This window comes from Echiichthys vipera (genome assembly GCF_963691815.1).
Source record: "Echiichthys vipera genome assembly, chromosome: Y".
Taxonomy (NCBI): Eukaryota; Metazoa; Chordata; class Actinopteri; order Perciformes; family Trachinidae; genus Echiichthys; species Echiichthys vipera.
In genome coordinates, this window is record NC_139849.1 from 10,196,573 (window position 1) to 10,215,030 (window position 18,458).

Sequence of the window (18,458 nt, forward strand, 5' to 3'; positions counted from 1 at the left end):
CCGTGGACGGCAACCATACCGAGCGGTACGGTTGCACTCACACTGGTCTGACGAACTAGACTTTAGTCCTGAAACGTCCTGGGGCACGGTACGGAAGGACAGTGTGAGTGCGACCTGAGAAACATTTTCTGTCTTTTGTCTTTTCTTGTATGTGGATGAATGCGAGTGAAATCCTCAAATTTTGTTCTTTCTCTGTAGACGAATATGGTGAGAATAAGCCTAAGAAGATGCGTGCACCCCCTCGTGAGCCCAAGCACAAGCGCTCAAAGAACTCGCAGGATGAGGGGTGAGCTCTCGGTATAGAGTGGTAGGACTGACGATGTGCTTAAGCATGTTTAGTGCTGTGCCTTTTTTTTTTAATGATTATTTTACATTTCTAGTTTAGATAGATAGATATCTTATTACTTTATTCATTCCCGAAGGGAAATTTTTTTGTTGCAGCAATCTGCTAACTGAATATGATATAATACAATAGAATAAAAATAAGATAAAATAATTAAAAAAAAAATCTGGGTATAGGAAATAAGTAGAAACACAGAACGGAACATGGACACTTAGACATAACAACAAGATAAAGCAAGATAACTGAATAAATGAATAGTAAGGTGTAGTGGAAGGATGATGGTAAAATAAAATGTATATGTACATGCAATATATGATATATGTATGGGATATGTAGTATGGGTATAATATACATTTTGATACTAAAAAATACTATACTATGATTATGTGGACAGAGCATGTGCAACAATGCAATGTGCAAGAATTTACAGATGTGATTTAGTCCAGGTGATTAAGGCTCTGACGGCGGTTTATGAATTGAAAAGTCTTATTGCCGTGGGTAGGAAAGATTTCCTGTAATGTTCCTTAGAGCAGCGGGGGGGGGGGGGGGGGGGATCAGTCTGTTGCTGAAACTGCTCTTCAGTGTGTCATGTGGAGGGGGTGAGAGGGATTGTCCAGGGATTGATAGTTTTCTCAGGGGCATAATACCTTGACCTATGTATCACGGATATAGTGCTGGGCAGTATGACCAAAAGAATTTAAGATTCTGGTGGTTTTGTGAGGGGTGGGAATCTCTAGGCACCTCATAATTCGATTCCGAGGACTGTGACGCTATGAATATGATTAAACGATTATGGTACATCATTTTTTCCTTTTTTACATTTCTATACATGGTTTATTTTTTACCGCTGTGACTACTTATTACTTAAACCAACTATTTATAATGATGCACAGTAGAAAAAAACTGATGAATTGACTTCCATCATCTTTATTAAATACAATAGCAGTAACAAATAGAATAGATGTGTCAACTGGAAGGTTACATTTGCCAATATATTTCCCAGTATAGGTCATTTTGGAATGTCTGTAAACAGGCGTCAGCACAATTCCTGGTGGCAGAACGCAGGCAGCATCCACTGACCTGAAGCTGACCAGCTGCTAGCTTAAACAGTGTTACAGAGTTAAAAATGAAAATGTGTTGGGTTTGGGGTTGAGCCGACTGATATACAGCAAAGGGTGAAGGGTTTTATCGATTTCCTTCAGAAAAAAATGAATTTATCCAGGTTAACATCTGGGTGAGGAGGTTAAAGAGAGGGGACGTGGTCAAAAGTACAAGTGCTACAGAGACTGTAAGACTGCCTGGTGGAGGAGGAGCCTCTTGTGACGGGGCAGACTGTGAGAAAATGTCTCCACAAACACGATGATGGAGGTTTGGTTCCCAGAGAACAGATCGGACCCTCCCGACGAACAGTTTTTGGCTAAATTCTATCAAACTTTCTGTTTAACCTACAAATCTCAATGATGGTGTAATGTTTAGAGTTAAATTCATAGTTAAACCAAAGTCTAACTTCTTATCTTTGTAATGGTGAATTGTCTTATTGCAAAGAACCAACAAGAGGCCTCATGATAAAAACGTCATTAACACAAAACTCGTCCTCTGTTAACTCTCTGGATGACCAGCTGAACCAACTTAACATTACAAAACAGCCACCGTAGGGTTGCTTTTTTCTCCACCTGTCCATCTCATTCTTGTCAATGTGATATCTTGGGATTTTGGAGGTCAAAGATCAAATTCATTTTGTTCCTAACTCAAGAAGTCCTACAGAATGACAACATTTTTCACAAAGAACCTTTTGGAGCTAAAATGTTATAACTTTATACTATTAGATAAAGTTATAACATTTTAGATCCAAAAGGTTATCTTCACTGTGACATGATGTTTCTGGTCTTTATTCAACACCATAACTTAGGAACAGAAGAGAACACACGTGTGTGTGTGTGTGTGTGTGTGTGTGTGTGTGTGTGTGTGTGTGTGTGTGTGTGTGTGTGTGTGTGTGTGTGTGTGTGTGTGTGTGTGTGTGTGTGTGTGTGTGTGTGTGTGTGTGTGTGTGTGTGTGTGTGTGTGTGTGTGTGTGTGTGTGTGTGTGTGTGTGTGTGTGTGTGTGTGTGTGTGTGTGTGTGTGTGTGTGTGTGTGTGTGTGTGTGTGTGTGTGTGCGCGTAAACTGGACCATCACTGGTTTGCAGTGGCAATGTCTTTTTTTTAATTTCTAGTTTTATAATTTGAATATTTATATTTAAATGGGTAATCTTCATTGGTAGTCCTAGAGGGTTCAGTACCCATCTTCTATTGCTTGTTTGTTGAGTATTTATTTGACTAATAAAATGCAGGTTAAAATCTGTGCCTTGTTCATGATCTCCCTCTGTATCCTTACTCTAGTTGCTAAGACTTTGTTTTGTCCTAATTTCTAAGTTCCAGTGAGGAGTCGCATGAAAAGCTCTCTAAAACCAAAAATGATTCAGCAGGTAAGTCAGTCTATGATCTGATATAGATGAGAAGTTTGGCTCAGGCACTCTGTGAAAACAAGTGGAATTTGATTAGTGGAGACTGGTAGCCAGCTCACTGACTTCCCTCTGTAACTCTGCTGCAGATGACTTTGGCAGCGATGAGGAAGACAATGACTTTGGAGAGGAGAAGGATGAAGACGGAGGAAGCGACTACGAAGAAAAAAAAGGCAAAAAGGGAAAGAAAGCAAAGGTGGAGAAGCCCAGCAAGAGGGGGCCAAAGAGAAAACGGGCTGCAGGTAAAGATCCAGTTTCTTCCTCCTACTTATTAACCCGATCATCTTGTTTTTCCGTTTTGTAAAAGGAATTATAGTGTATTCTGTTTTTTTATGTTTATCTACTTTGATACACAACATAAATCCATTAGTCCAATTCAAACAAATGATTAAAAGTGCAAATGAGGGCTGAGCAATGTGAGTGAAATATCTTCAGTATCTTAGTCTATTTTTTTTTTCTTCTGTTAAATTGTATACCATTTTATGACATTTCTTTTGAAGAATAGCGTTTTCATTCAAGCATTAACCCTCTGAGGTCTAAAGCTATATTCACGCAGGGTTTGCATACTTTTGTAAATTCCCCTTTTACAAACTCTGCTTTATGAATAGTGAGGCCCTAATTTGTCCTAGAGCAATGTGTAAAGAGATTTGGCCCAAAGGCTGAAAATTGAATTCCACTTTTTCAAATTCTTCATATCTCTTATGAAAACACACCTTTACTCTTGTGAACAAACTGTTTTGGTGCTTGAAATGAGTTTACCAAAGTCTTTGGTTCACAAAAGTAGTGTATTATATGAAAAAAATAGTAGATACATGTAAAATGAATGTCTGAAAATCTTTTTGAGAAAAAGTGTTGTCTCTCACTCTATTTTCACCATGAGATGAAATGAGACTTCATACTGCATATCTAGCTTCATGGGATGTGTGCAAATGAAGAAAAATAGCATTACAACTGTTTCTCTTCCAAACTAAATATTTATTATTAGGGGTGTAAGAAAATATTGATACACATAAATATCGAGATATTTTATTTAACGATACTGTATCGATATTTAACATTATTAACTATTAACATGCAAATATTCACGCCGTTTGTTCGTTTTTGTTCAATTTAACCCCCGGCCGCTAGTTGGAAAAAACTAAGCAAAAATAAGCACTGATATAGAAACTGGAACATGTAAAATCCAGTATCTGAGACTGTTTACCATATTTATATTTTGTTGAGTCCTGCAAGCTTTTATTTATTTAGGTGGATGGGTAAATTCCTTTATTGAGATTACACTGAAAAAGTGGATGTTGCAGGGCTTTTTACTTTTTGTCAAGAACAGTTTACGTTTTTTGTTAATATTTAAGAGTCCTACAAGCACTTCCATATTTGATTATAGAGAGAGTATATGCTAATTTATTTGTGTTAACAGCCAGAAAAAGTGTAAGGACGTTTGAAGGTATAGAGACCATATTTTCTTTTGATAACTTCTTCGAAAACTCCTCGCACTGTTTGTGAACCTCGAAGCAGATATCTTAAAACATCTACAGCCTAATTGTAACATTGTTTACATATTTTTCTTCACATTAAGCTAATGACTGTTGATATTGTAGAAAAAGTATTATGTTAAATTATACAGGGACTGCATGTATTTGAGCCTTTTACTGAAAGGCAGATATTCATTTTTTTCAGCCTTCACATAAAGAGCATATGTTGCAGTGACTTTGCATTTTCTTTTTTAACCTCAGAAATTTGAGCCTGCCTATTATACAGTTAAGGAATAATCTTAAGCTGATGTTAAGCATGTAAAAGCATTGTGCATGCTATGTGCTACAGTTTTCCTACAATTAAATTATTTCAAGAAATTCAATATATCGTTGCCCCTGTATCGTATCGCCAGATTCTTGCTAATACACACCCCTATTTATTATATACAAAAACACCCAATTTTCAATATTAACATAATTTGCATGTTTTATGCTTCATATATTCAACCAGCCATGACAGAAAAGGATTTCACTGTTATATTCAGTCTAAAAATCACAAACAAATAAAGAAATGCATTTCTCTGAAAGACAGTTTCATCTGCCCAGAACAGTGTGCAGAACTAGTGGCCAAAACATATCCATTCATCTAGACTATAAGTAAGTGACGCTCACTAATCAATTATACAAAACTAAAACACTATTACAGCGTAAAACTACAGGTACAAGCGTCTGAAAAGTGTTTTCTCAGGAGGGGGGCTGGAGTCTCCCTTAGAGATAGGGTGAGAAGTTCTGCCATCTGTGAGAAACTCAGAGTAGAGCCGCTGCTCCTTTGCGTTGAAAGAAGCCAGTTGAGGTGGGTCAGGATCATCTGGTAAGGATGCTCCCTGGGTGCCTCCCTAGGGAAGTGTTCCAGGCACGTCCAGCTGGGAGGAAGCCTCGGGGAAGACCCAGGACCAGGGGGAGAGATTATATCTCCACACTGGCCTGGGAACGCCTCAGGATCCCCCAGTTAGAGCTGGTTAATGTGGCCCGGGAAAGGGAAGTTCATGACTATTGAAACAGACCAATTCAGGCATTGCGCACAGAAGCACACTTTGGCCAATCAGGTCACAATTACGCATCGTTTTTGTGAATAGCAATGCACAATGCGTTTTCCGCACTATAAGGCGCACCACATTATAAGGCGCACCTTTTAATGAATGGCTTATTTTGAAACTTTTTTCATATATAAGGCGCATAGAATAGACGCTACAGTCGAGGCTGGGGTTACGTTAAGAACATTCATTGTTGTTAAGTTCGCGTGCTAGCGCGAGTAGCATCCAGCTGCAGACCCAGAGCACAAGCCCCTCACTTGACACAAGTCCTTGAAACGAAAACTTTTGCCTCACTTCCGTCAAGCAAGGGGCTTGTGACAAGTGAGGGGCTTGTGCTCCAGGTCTGCAACTGGATAGTATTGGCTAGCGCTTTTGCCTTCAGTCGAATAGTGATTGTACTGACACTTCTACTTGCTGCTCTCTGTTCAACAACCCACTGTTCGAATTTGCCCTCCAACTGTAGCCATCTCGCTCTGTTCCCTCTGAAACTCTGTTTAGCTTTCTTTACTTGGCGCAGGTCATCTTGTTGCTTCCTCCACTTCCGCACCATTGATTCGTTAATGTTAAACTCTCTCGCTGCTGCTCTATTCCCGTATTCTACTGCGTGACTAATCGCCTTGAGTTTAAACTCTGCGTCGTAAGCATGTCTCTTAATAGGAGCCATTTTGGGGTCTTTACACAACCACACAAATGGAAATGAAACAGCCCGCTTCGCGCAGTCTTATATCTCAACATACACCGCGCGTTAGTACTTCTACGGGGGAAAATAAAGTCGACGGCTGCTCACCGTAGTTGCGAGACCTGTTGAGGCTCAATATTGGTCCATTAGGCGCACCGGATTATAAGGCGCACTGTCGGCTTTTGAGAAATTTGAAGGTTTTTAGGTGCGGAAAATACGATACTCATCTTCAGATGGATCTCTATTGTTTCTTTCTGTCGGAGAAATCCACCCTTAGAAGCACCGTAATCCCCATGGCGGCCAAATCAGTTCCAGAACGGCACTTTTGTCCATGTGCTTTCCACTGTTCAGGATGCGTCAGGATGCAGTAAAAGGATCAGACTAACTTGCTGACAGTAGTCGGTGAGTCTTCAGTGACTTCATCTCATCTCATCCGCTTATCCGGGGTCGGGTCGCGGGGTAGGAACGAAGATTGACCGGTAGATTGAGAGCTTTTCCTTCCCGCTCAGCTCTCTTTTCGTCACAACGGTGCAGTAGAGCGACTGCAACACCGTCCCCGCTGCTCCGATCCTCCGGCCAAACTCACGCTCCATCCTCCCCTCACTCGTGAACATGATCCCGAGGTACTTTAACTCCTTCACTTGGGGTAAGGACTCATGCCCTACCTGGAGTAAGCAATCCACCGGTTTCCTGCTGAGAGCCATGGCCTCAGATTTAGAGGTGCTGATCCTCATCCCAGCCGTTTCACACTCTGCTGCGAACTGATCCAGTGAGTGTTGAAGGTCACTGACCGACGGTGCCATCAGGACCACATTGTCTGCAAAAAGCAGAGACGAGACCCTCAGCCCACCGAACTGCAACCCCTCCCCACCATGACTACGCCCGATATCCTGTCCATGAAAATTACGAACAATATTGGTGACAAAGCGCACCCCTGGCGGGAGGCCAACCCCCACCGGGAAGGAATCCGACTTACTGCCGAGGATCCGGACACAGCTCTTGCTTTGGGTGTACAGAGATTGGATGGCCCACAGAAGTGACCCCCTCAGCCCATACTCCCACAGTATCTCCCGAGGGACCCGGTCATATTCCTTCTCCAGATCCACAAAACCCATGTAGACTGGATGGGCATTCTCCCAAGCCCCCTCAAGGAATCTTGCGAGAGTGAAGAGCTGGTCCGTTGTTCCACGTCCAGGACGGAATCCACATTGTTCCTCTTCAATCTGAGGTTCGACTATAGGACCAACCCTCCTTTCCAGCACCTTGGAGTAGACTTTACCAGGGAGGCTGAGTAGTGTGATACCCCTGTAATTGGCACACACCCTCTGGTCCCCCTTTTTAAACAGAGGAACCACCACCCCAGTCTGCCACTCCCTTGGCACCGTCCCAGACCTCCACCCAATGTTGAAGAGACGTGTCAACCAAGACAGCCCCTCCGAACCCAAAGCTTTCAGCATTTCTGGACGAATGTGAGTTGAAGATATCTCGGACAGGGGCGTCCTCCAGACGTTCCCAGTTCACCCGCACTACTCGTTTGGGCTTACCTGGTCTGTCCAGAATCTTCCACCATCCTCTGATCCAACTCATCACCAGATGGTGATCAGTTGACAGCTCTGCCCCTCTCTTCACTCGAGTGTCCAAAACATACGGCCTCAGATCAGATGATACGATCACAAAATCGATCATCGACCTTTGGCCTAGGGTGCTCTGGTACCACGTACACTTATGAGCATCCTTATGTTCCAACATGGTGTTGGTTATAGACAATCCGTGACTAGCACAGAAGTCTAATAACTGACGACAAGTCAGATAGATCGGGAAGGCCGTTCCTCCCAATCACGCCTATCCAGGTGTCTCCATCATTGCCCACCTGGGCGTTGAAGTCTCCCAGCAGAACTATGGAGTCCCCTACTGGAGCCCCATGCAGGACTCCATTCAGGGTCTCCAAGAAGGCCGAATACCCTGAACAGCTTTTCGGTGCATATGCACAAACAACAGTCAGAGTTTTCCCCCCTACCACCCGCAGGCGTAAGGAGGAGACCCTCTCGTCCACCGGGGTGAACTCCAACACCCCGAAGCTCAGCCGGGGGTTTGTGAGTATCCCCACAAACGCCCGGTTCACAGGAACACACAAACCTCTCCACCACGATAAGGTGATGGTTCCCGGAGAGGTTTAGTGATTTCCTGAGTGTCTATTGGTTAGTTTCACAGAAAATGATGACAGGCACCACGCTCCACCAACCACACACCGAGGGCGCACTCACACTGTCCATCCGTACCGTGCCCTAGCACGTTTAACGGCTAAAGTATGTTTGCCGGCCACGGCCCGTTTGGGAGAAGCCAGCTTTTGTAAAGCACATACCCTAAAGCACAGGGCACGGTACGGATGGACAGTGTGAGTGCGCCCTGAGTGGCAAATGATGCAAGACACAAGTGCTCCTTCCTGTCTTCTTATTGGCCGTGTGAGCGACCTATGAGCTTGCAGTAAAAAGAATGCGGAAGAGGAGAGTCTGCCGCCTCCGGCAATATATAGATCAGATATACATATAAGATAGTGATATAAACAGTGAAACAACATTGCTAAGACGTGCAGGCATCAACCTCAGAGGGTTAATGAAGCAGGCTGTTCTTAATTGTTTGTGGATAATGATCAACACCTCCCTTGCAAAATTAGTATTAAAGGGATGTTCGGCTAGTTTGATCATCATTGGAGTATACGTTTCATTTAAAGGCACTAAAATGCAAAGCAGTAAAAAGCCCATTTGGAAGCGCTGGTATTGGAGGAGGAGCCGACAGAAAATGAGCCAGCAACAAGTTTGACATTTGGCAAGCAAATATTTCCAGATTTTTAATTGCTGAAATGGCTGCTTTTTTTATAATTTTAAGTGAATGTTAGGGGTTTGCCATGTAACCCGGATAAAACAAGACTTGCATTAGGTCACATTTGACTCCCAGAACTTGTGATGGCCATTTTTCACTAAATTCTGACTTTTAATTTACAAACTGATTGATCAAAATATAATCAACAAAGTAATTGCTAATTACAATATTTGTCTCGTGCTGTTTTTCTTAAACACAATGGGCATTTTGAAAAAAATGTTTATAGAAACTGATGGTATTCCCACCAACATAATTAACATCCAGTTAGCTAAAAAAATATTAATTCTTAAGGTGGTTGATGTGAAGAAGAGAAGATTTAAACAATGTTTTCTTAGGGCTATAGGACTCAGAAATGTAGGACTGCCCCCGACCAAGGATTTCTTGGTGAACCAGTAGTCGTCATTTAGAGTCGACTTCTTTGAAAACTTTGGGTTCAGTCTTTCCCCAGTCTTACACCTTACATAATATTTCCATCAAACTCAAATAATTTGAACGTCCTCTCATCACTGAAGTCACTCTGGACCAGTTCTCCTCTGTCCACACAACATGCTCCTCAGCAAAGGCAAGTCTGGCATTTTCATTCTTTCTGCTAATGAAAGGTTTGGTCACTGCGGAGTGGGCTTTCACTCAAAATTGTCTTCAACGGGGAGACACTGTGTGTTGAGACAGATCCTTGCCCTAACTCCAGCACCAGGGGTTTGATAAATCAGTGAAATATAACCACTTAATGCTTCATTCTCACACACATCGCAGGAAAGCACATTACTATGACCTGATTGGTGGCAGCTTTGTTTGGCTAATTTTCTGTAACCAGTGTAAAGCATGGGGCAATTAGCAAGCTGGCTAGCCAATGATCAGCCAGCAGTCCATATGTTAAGGACCGACCATCAGCTCCCGCTTACGGTTGAAGTCTCCCAGCGGCAGGGAGCTGCGAAGGGATTGTGTGGTGTGCTAACTTGCTGACTCACCATTACTACTACCATCTACTGTTATGTGGTGAATATGGGAAAGTCCAGCACTGTAATCAAAACCATTATACTTAAAACAAGTTTATGAATGTGCTGAACATTGATGTAACCAGTGGTGGCTGCTGGTCTTTCAAGGAGAGAAAGCTCATTTTTCCAACCTACATCATAAATGTGTTTGTTTATTTATGTGTAAATTCTACTCTTGTTCCTTTTCAAGAAAATGATCTGTGACCTTGTCGTACCAACTAGGCGTCTTTTCCAGGGACTTGACCAGTGTCCTCTCATTGGCAGCAGAGCTAGGCTGCTTAAACGGCCTTGTCCCAGCTGGAGCCCGGCGCCAGGCTACTCGTGACAGGGGGAGAAGCTCAAACACAACGTTAGTCGTTTTTTAACAAAGACAAAATATCTGCGGATCGGTAAAGTCTCCGGATCGGTTTAGAACAACGGAATTAAAAACCTAGAAAATGCTCCGCTGGATGTTTATTCTTCAAGATCGCTGATTCGCTCATTTAGCTGTCAATCAAAAGAGGATTCCGCCTCAGACAGCTCATCCAATCATCATGCAGAAGCCGAGCGTACGGGCCAGCCCACTGTCCCATAGGCCCCCAGAGACGCTGAGCGTCCGATGGGCGGGACAAAGCCCAACATTTATCTAATGAGCATCTGGTTTGACTGCAGTAGAACATACCGCTCTACGCTTCCCCAGGGAAATCAGTAGAAGCTGAGCATCCGACTGTGTAAAGAGCTGAGGGGATGAATGAGAAGGAAGTTGCTCCGGTTACCTGTGACAAGTAGCTGATTCTGAACAAAAGATGAAGGCTTTCCTAGCGTGTATTTAGTCAATGAAATGTACACACAGCAGTACATATTTCAACACTTTTTTTTTTTTTGTTTGATGACATCTTAGGGGAAGCTGAGCTTCCCTTGCAGTCTTATAAATAATATAATAATGTTACAACCAGTGGCGCTTGCTCTATTTAGTACTGTAGGCATTAGCTTGGTAGCTGCATGTCGCTTGTCAAAGTAGGAAGTCATAGCATGGGCACAAAGCAAAAAACGTACACTATCTCTTCAGCAAATACTGACGTGCAAATCGTGTACTCAAGCTTTTATGCCCATCCCTAATATATCATCCTTTCTGTTTACTGTTGTTGTGTTGTGAACAATTGTATTATTGTGTGCGTTCTTTGCATAGATGACAGTGATGATGATAAGGAAGTAAGTCGAAAGCGTACAGTGCGCCAGGCGGCCACCAAGGCTGTGTCCAAACAGAGGGAGATCCTGCTTGACGATGGAGGCAGCGAGGATGAGGAGCACGAAGACCAAGAGGAACCCTACATGGACCGTATGTACACCTTTGCTGTATACTGATATAGCAACACAGCTTCTCAAATGCCTCATGAGCCACATGTCACACATTAGAAGTAAATTTCCACCAAACCAAGACAACGTTGAAAGCTACTGGAAGCTCACGTTTGCAGATTCTTAAAGAGGATTAATTAAAGGCCTGAAATGTCTGTCACAATAAAAGATGATTTAAGAGTTTCCCAACCTGGGGGTTAGGCTTCCTAAACAGGTCCCCCCAGAATTTGAAAGGTCCCCAGATAATTGAAGGAATAGAGAGGTAAATATATTTTTGTTACACGATATTCTGTTTAGTTTTTCAACTTTTCTCTACGTTCTTTGATTTTTCTTGTAAAACACAATGGGCCTCATTTATCAATCTTGCGTCAAAACGGGCGCAGATCTGAGTGCAGAATTGGTCTTAGGAAAGAACCCCCGTGTGATTTATGAAACATTCGTATCTGACCAATCTCAGCGTACGAATGAGCGGGCCTTGATAAATGCGGCGGCTGAATTCGATCGTCATTAACATGTTACGCCCTTAAATATTCCTGGTTCGGATACTCGCCCACTGAGGTCAAACATGCAGAGGAGAAACGCTGGTACGAAAAGAAACACACAGATCAGCATCCTGACATCCGAGATGGACCAAAATAAAGATAAAAACGCTGTATGGAAAAGAATAACAGAGGATTCATTAATTCAATGTCCAGGTCGCGGGGGGCTGGAGCCGAGCTGTTCTGAAATATAAAAGAATCGTGTGCTCCTTGTGTGTCCCATGTTTGTGTTCAGCTGACGAGTCTGGCAGCGATGAGGACTTTATGGTGGAGGATGATGATGACAGTGACTATGATCGCTCCAAGAAGAAGAGCAAGAAGGTGATTCGACGGGGACGGCCGGACAAGAAGAAGAAAAGCCCCAAGCCCAGACTAAAGGCCACAGGTGAGAGTACCAGTGAGACTGAAAGGAGAAACCCCTGCAGTTATCTGCTTATGTATTTTTGATGATTTTCTGTCAGAATCTCAGTTCAAAAATAAATCATATTGTGCAAATAATTTAAATTTAGTAGCTTAGTTGTTCTGAATCTTAAGTTCCAGCAGCGGAGCTTGTGAAAAAGAAGTGGTGTAAGACCAGCAGGCTAAAGCTGTTGCTCTAATATAAAGGTCATTAATAGCGGGCTGCGGGCCAGGTCGAGATCCACACACTGTCCTATCCAGAGCTGAACCTTTAGCTAAAAAACTTACTGAGAATTATTTAACTGTGTCGGAGCTTTCCTATTTTAACCGGCACAGCTTGTCTTTTTCAGACTATTTGCAATAAAATAGAGTTGAAGTGCAATCGTATTGTATAATTATACAAAGTCCCAACTAGTGATATCTTATAATCTAGTGTAAATAAATAAAGTTTTCTGCTCCCTTTACCTGAACTAATTACAGACATACCTGAAACTTCAGGTCCTGCTCTCATTGGAGGATTTTAAGACATTTGATAATAAGCAGACACATCTGGCTGTAGATATTCTGCATTATGTATTCATGATTATGGTATATATTTTGATGTATTTGCTGTTTTACTTGTTGATATATTTTAATTGTATTATAGTCATGTATTTTGTATTGGCTGCTCATTATGTTTGTCAAAAATGTTGTCAGTCGTGCTGCTGTCTGTCTCAGAGCACTCTGAAAAAAGAGATGTTTAATGTCAGTGAGCTCTTTCTGTGACATAAATAAAAAATCCTCCAGCTTCTCAAATGTAGTGTAATGGTTCAAACTAATAACGCAGTAACATTAATGTGGTCAACAATAAGCCTGTAACATAAACTTGCCTTTAGCTGACATTAATAACGCTGTCAGCCAGCAGATGGTGACAGCACCAGCAAGAAAGCACTCTTCAGAAATATGTAATTTAATGAACGCCAAGATTCATTTTTAAATCTCTCACAAAGCTAACATTAGTAAGAAGCTAATGTTGATAGTTTATGCAGCTGAGCTTAACACTGACGTTGCATTCTGTCTGTGATTCTGTGTGAACAAACGATAGAATATTTCCTGGCCCTTTGAGTAGAAGCCTGTGTGAAACAGTAATTCCGCACGCTCCTGCTACACTTTTCTTCGTGGGTTTCTGAATCCTCTTGGCAGCAGCTCGCTGAGCTCCGCTCTGTTGTTCTCAATAGTTCGTCTGGTTAAATCTGTGGTTAAGTCACCACCGCAATGTCTCTTTCGACTCTGAAAATAAAAAAAGGTTGACACAGAAAACTGCCAGTTCACCAGAGAATGGACAGAGAAGTTTTTGTTTCTGTCACTATGAAGCCTGTGTTTACGCTGCAGCCATATCGGTGTGTAAAGAGTATAAGTTGATAAGGCGTTTTTAGAAAAATAATGCTAACTTACACCACTGAACTGTAAAAAATACTCTGCATGTATGTTACATTAATTTTTGGCAGTCAAGTTATTGATAAACTAATGTTTCACATGTGCTTGTAAGCCTGGTAAAGGAACTAGCAACTGAAGTAATCAGATAAATGTAGTGGAGTAAAAAGTAGACTATTTCACTGATTTGTAGTGGAGTAGAAGTAGCATGTAAATAAAATACTCAAGTATAGGACAAACTTGTCCTTTAGTCCAATAATTGAGTGAAAACCTCTGGTTAACAGGTTTGTTCATTTAACAAGGATTGTTTTTTGTCATGGTTTTTGCTTGAGTTGGCCTATCACTACTTGTTTTGATTAGCTGTTATGCTGTTGCACTTTGAGGCCTATTTCTACTATTTATCTTGATAAAATATATTCCCCCTTCTCACGCATTTATGTGGGAGAGAATGACTTTCTGCTCCTGATGTTAATTCTCCAAAAAGGACATGGATAAAAAGATTGTTCACAAGTCTCAAATCCCCATCTCTGCTGGACTGCCAGCAGGTCTCTGCACGCTGGCGCTGTAGGAGCTACTGGAGTCTGCTGCCTCTCCAGTAGCTCTCCGATTTTTGGCTCTTTTACCCTATTTTGACCTCTTTCTTTCTATTTTTTACTCCTATGAAGAGATTGTGAGATGAAATCATTTGTCACATATATATAGTAAGTCGGAACAGAATACCCTACCTATTATTTGATGCACTCTCTTGCAGGAGCTCATTGAACATATCAGACAGGGAGGGGGCATGCCCCTGATCTGGTGCAGAGAGACGAGTCCCTTTTTCTGCGCTCTGCTCTCCTTCTCCTGCGCTGTGCATTTTTTCCTTCTCCAAGAGGGTTCTCCACATCCATCGCGGCCTGGATCATTTCTCGTGTGCGCTACTTTAATCCCACATCCAAGTAATGATCTTTATAACGCGGGTCAAGTGCATTCCCAATGAAGTGCAGATATCGATCTCAGTAAAATGTGTGATGGCAAATTCAGATGACAGAGTGTACTTTTCATTGTTTTCACTCGGTGGTCCATCTCAACCTCTTTGCTTAGAAGACGCTTTAGTGCTGCAATTAAAGGAATAACCTCTGCTGCAGATGCATCAGAGGAACTGATCTCTTTAGTTAGCTGCTGAAAGGGGGCAAGAAGAGCGAGAATGTTCTCTATTCAGACCGCAGTTTTTGTTTGCGTCATCACAACTTTCTGTTTCGGCCGTGTTGTTTCGGTGATAAAAGTATTTCGTCAGCCGAATATTCTGTGCATCCCTACTGAGAACCACAAAAACTCCCTATACCCACATAGCAAGAGCTCCACCTAGATACACGCGTGAGGTATCCACAGGCCCTTTCAACACTGAGGGTCCTGCTGCAGTATCAGGAACAGGCCTCTTTTTGCCAGGCACCAGCCTGTACCCCACCTTGAATACATTGAGATAAGTGTTGGTTTTCCCAGAGACTTGGACTTGAAGCTGAAGTGCCAACTCTGGTACTGGTCCTTCCAGATGTGCGTGCAGCTTCTCAGTCCCTGGTTCTGATTGGTACTAATACACTACAGTATGTATTGTATGAGACCTACTGTGGCCCTAACTCAGACTTGCAGCCACCAATATAACATGGCTGTCAAGCAGTGTTAAAAGTGCTTTAGCAGAGACACCAAACGGAGCAGCAACAGTAATCTGGGACTAGTTACAATGCTTGACAAGAATCCTCAGCTGTCCCAGCAGGCCAAACAGTGATACTGGAAGGTTCTGTTGCCATGAATTGCTACATAACTGAGACATCCGCCATTTTTGAGCACCCTTCATTGTCATCCTGTCATCCAAATGGGCTTCTGGTGAAAACCTGCCTAATTGACCTGCCTTCAAAAGCACCATAGATGGCACCAGTTGTTCTTACCAATGACACTGATTATGATGTCATCGTCCCTCAGAAGTGTGTTTTGGGTGAGGTTAGTGCTTTTCAAAGAGTTCTCTTCCAGGAGCATAGTGTTGTCACCGACACCATAGTCCGGTGTGAGCTTCAACTTTGACGGCTCCTCACTTGATGCTGAGTGGAAAGAGAGAATCATACAGAAACTCAACAGTATTAGTATAGTTTTTGCACACAATGATCTTGACTTTGGAGGACTGATCAAGTAAAACACCAGATCAAACTCCCAGACGACACCCCTTTTAAGCACAAAGATCGGCCCATCCATCCAAATGACCTGGAAGCAGTTCGTAAGCACCTCCAGGAACTACATCAAGCTGGAGTGATCCGTGAGTCCTCAGCCCCATTCTCTTCACCTATTTAAGTCCTGAGGGAGAAGAAAGGAGAGGTTCGCCTCTGTATCGACTACAGGAAGCTTAACCTCCAGACGGTGAAAGATGCTTACGCGCTCCACGTAGGAGACATTTTTCTACCCTCACTGGATCCCATTGGTTCACAGTGCTCGGCCTAATGGAGAGGAAATTTCCTTTTCTAAGACGAACATGAGGTCAGGCTGACGAGTCTGACACTGTCTGAAAGAGTACGGATTAAAACTCTCCCCTGAAAAATGCACGTTTTTTTTTTAACCTCAGTCAGATGCCATGGGCATGTATTGTCCGGGATCAGGGTGAAGACTGACCCTAAAAAAGGGAAAGCCTGGATACACTATAGCATTCATAGCCTCTGGGTGTCCCTGCCAGACACAGATGCGTTGTCCACACTTTTAGAACTCAGGTGGAGCGGATCTATTTAAATCTACCCCGAAAATCCATTTTCTATTTGACCTGAGATTGCAGGTGGGCCCTTCTGTGCCGGCAACGGACTTTCACTGTACTCTGAAAAGTCGCAGGCCACACTGTGGCCCTACTGGTGATAAGCTTACCTCTGCTTTTCCACGCAACCATACAAGCACTTTGCAATATTTGATAAATCCCTCTAAGTTAATACGTTTCTCTGATACAGAATTGTCAGGTTTAAGCAACCTAAAACACCCAAAACTTAACAAAAGAGAGAGAGACAAGAGTTATTTTACTTGCAAGGAGAACGGACAGAGATCTGCTCAGTTACAAATCTCCTACCGATCTGAGGTAATCTCTGCCGGACCCCTTCATTTTATTGGCTTTTGGTGGTTACAATGTATACAATGAATTACCATTCTTAAGGTGAGGGTCACATAGCTGCAACTCAAGACATATCCTGTCCTTGATCAGTTGAGCAGGGTCTGTGTTTCCACAGACCCCCCTTTTGGTGACACATTAACAGTCAGGCTTATCTGATTTCCTTGACCTGCAAAGCACCTCTGCACATATTGGCTATACACACACCCCAAGTAATGTTAGTTAAAATGCAAAGGCAATTTGAGTAAATATGAGATTACTTTATGCACATTTATTCCAACATTTCCCTCCTGTTTATCACATATTTGTTCAAATTCTCATATCACTTTCAGTCAGCCACGTGTTTGATTTTCAGCTGTAAGATCATTTTCATGAGCACAAATACATTTACACTCATAAGTTTTGGTTGGATCAAGACACAGTTCCGTCAAATCAAAAGGAGTTTCCTGGTTGTCGTCATCTTTGCTTTCATCATCACTTTGGGGATCGCTGCCAAGCAAAGGATACAGCTGCTCCATTTTGTTCTCCATGGGTGAAATAGCTGTAGTAATGAGACGGTTAAGCAAAGCACACATACAGGAAACACAACCGCATCCACACAAGGTTAAAACTGCAGCAAAAACTGCTATGGAGACTAGGACAGAGGACACCAAAGTTCTATACTTCCCAAAAGCATCTATCCAGGAGTCCCACATAGTGGTACAGACTCCAGAATGCTCCTTCATCTTACTGTTGAGAGTACAGAGCCCTGCTACGGCCTTGGTGAAGTTGCCATCAGCAGCAGTGTTGTTAGGGATTTAAGTGCAGCACTGTTCACCGAACATTGCACATACCCCTCCTTTCTCGGCCAATAGCATGTTCAGGGCTATTCGGTTTTGGAATGCCATGAGTGAAGTTGCAGCTAATTGATCATGAACTGCTTCGAACCCACTTTGTGTCCAATAACCTAGCTTTTGCACATTGTAGTGGATGTAATTGATTCTGTCAATGTTCTTGTTAACTGTACAACACAAGCAAAAAATAGATTCAAAACCATTAGATATCTGATTGGCTTCTTTATATTCCTCTTGCACCCCTCGTGGAACACCTATATCATCAATGTATGTTGGATCTCTTACGTCTATCCATTTTGCAGATCTTTTCACACGTTGCCACTGTTCAGGCATTAAACTGGATCCATTTGCTGCTAAATCTGCAGCAGACATAGGATGAATAGATATTGGCAAGAGCAATATTATGAGAGCACAGTATCCCGTCACATCTCTCGGTAAATTATTAAACAATCTCTTGTCACCACTGCACCATCAGATGTCGCTTCTTGACACAGGTTTATATTGTCCATCTACGGGAACAATTACTTGACACCATTCATTTGAGAGATTGCCTAGTCGTTGTTCTCCTTCTGTCATGTTTATACATGTAAAGTTGCCTGGTGCTACTTTTTTAGAAAACATTACTTTCTTAAGGTCGATCGCAGTGATCGGGAAAATAGAATCCCAGTATCTACAATTTTCCCTAGGATTTGTGTTATTCATTATGTCAGCTACACATATTTGGGGAATTATAGCTGGGATTATTTGTAAGAGGGGTCTAGGACTCATACACGCTACACAATTCTGTTTAGACATGTTAGCAGCTTGTTCAACCATTAATAACCAATTGGTATTATGTCCAGATACCCTCTGTTGCCGCCTG

The 18,458-nt window shown here is 42.4% G+C and overlaps 1 protein-coding gene across 1 annotated transcript in view; it reads left to right on the forward strand.

The window, feature by feature from the left end:
* LOC310966164 (uncharacterized protein) overlaps positions 1–18,458 on the forward strand; it is a 43,961-nt gene that overhangs the window by 12,788 nt on the left and 12,715 nt on the right. Inside the window, exons 3-7 of the mRNA XM_083940007.1 lie at positions 199–286; positions 2,754–2,806; positions 2,932–3,084; positions 11,131–11,280; positions 12,072–12,221. Of these exons, the coding sequence (XP_083796133.1) occupies positions 199–286; positions 2,754–2,806; positions 2,932–3,084; positions 11,131–11,280; positions 12,072–12,221 (594 nt within the window). The remainder of the gene's footprint in view (positions 1–198; positions 287–2,753; positions 2,807–2,931; positions 3,085–11,130; positions 11,281–12,071; positions 12,222–18,458) is intronic.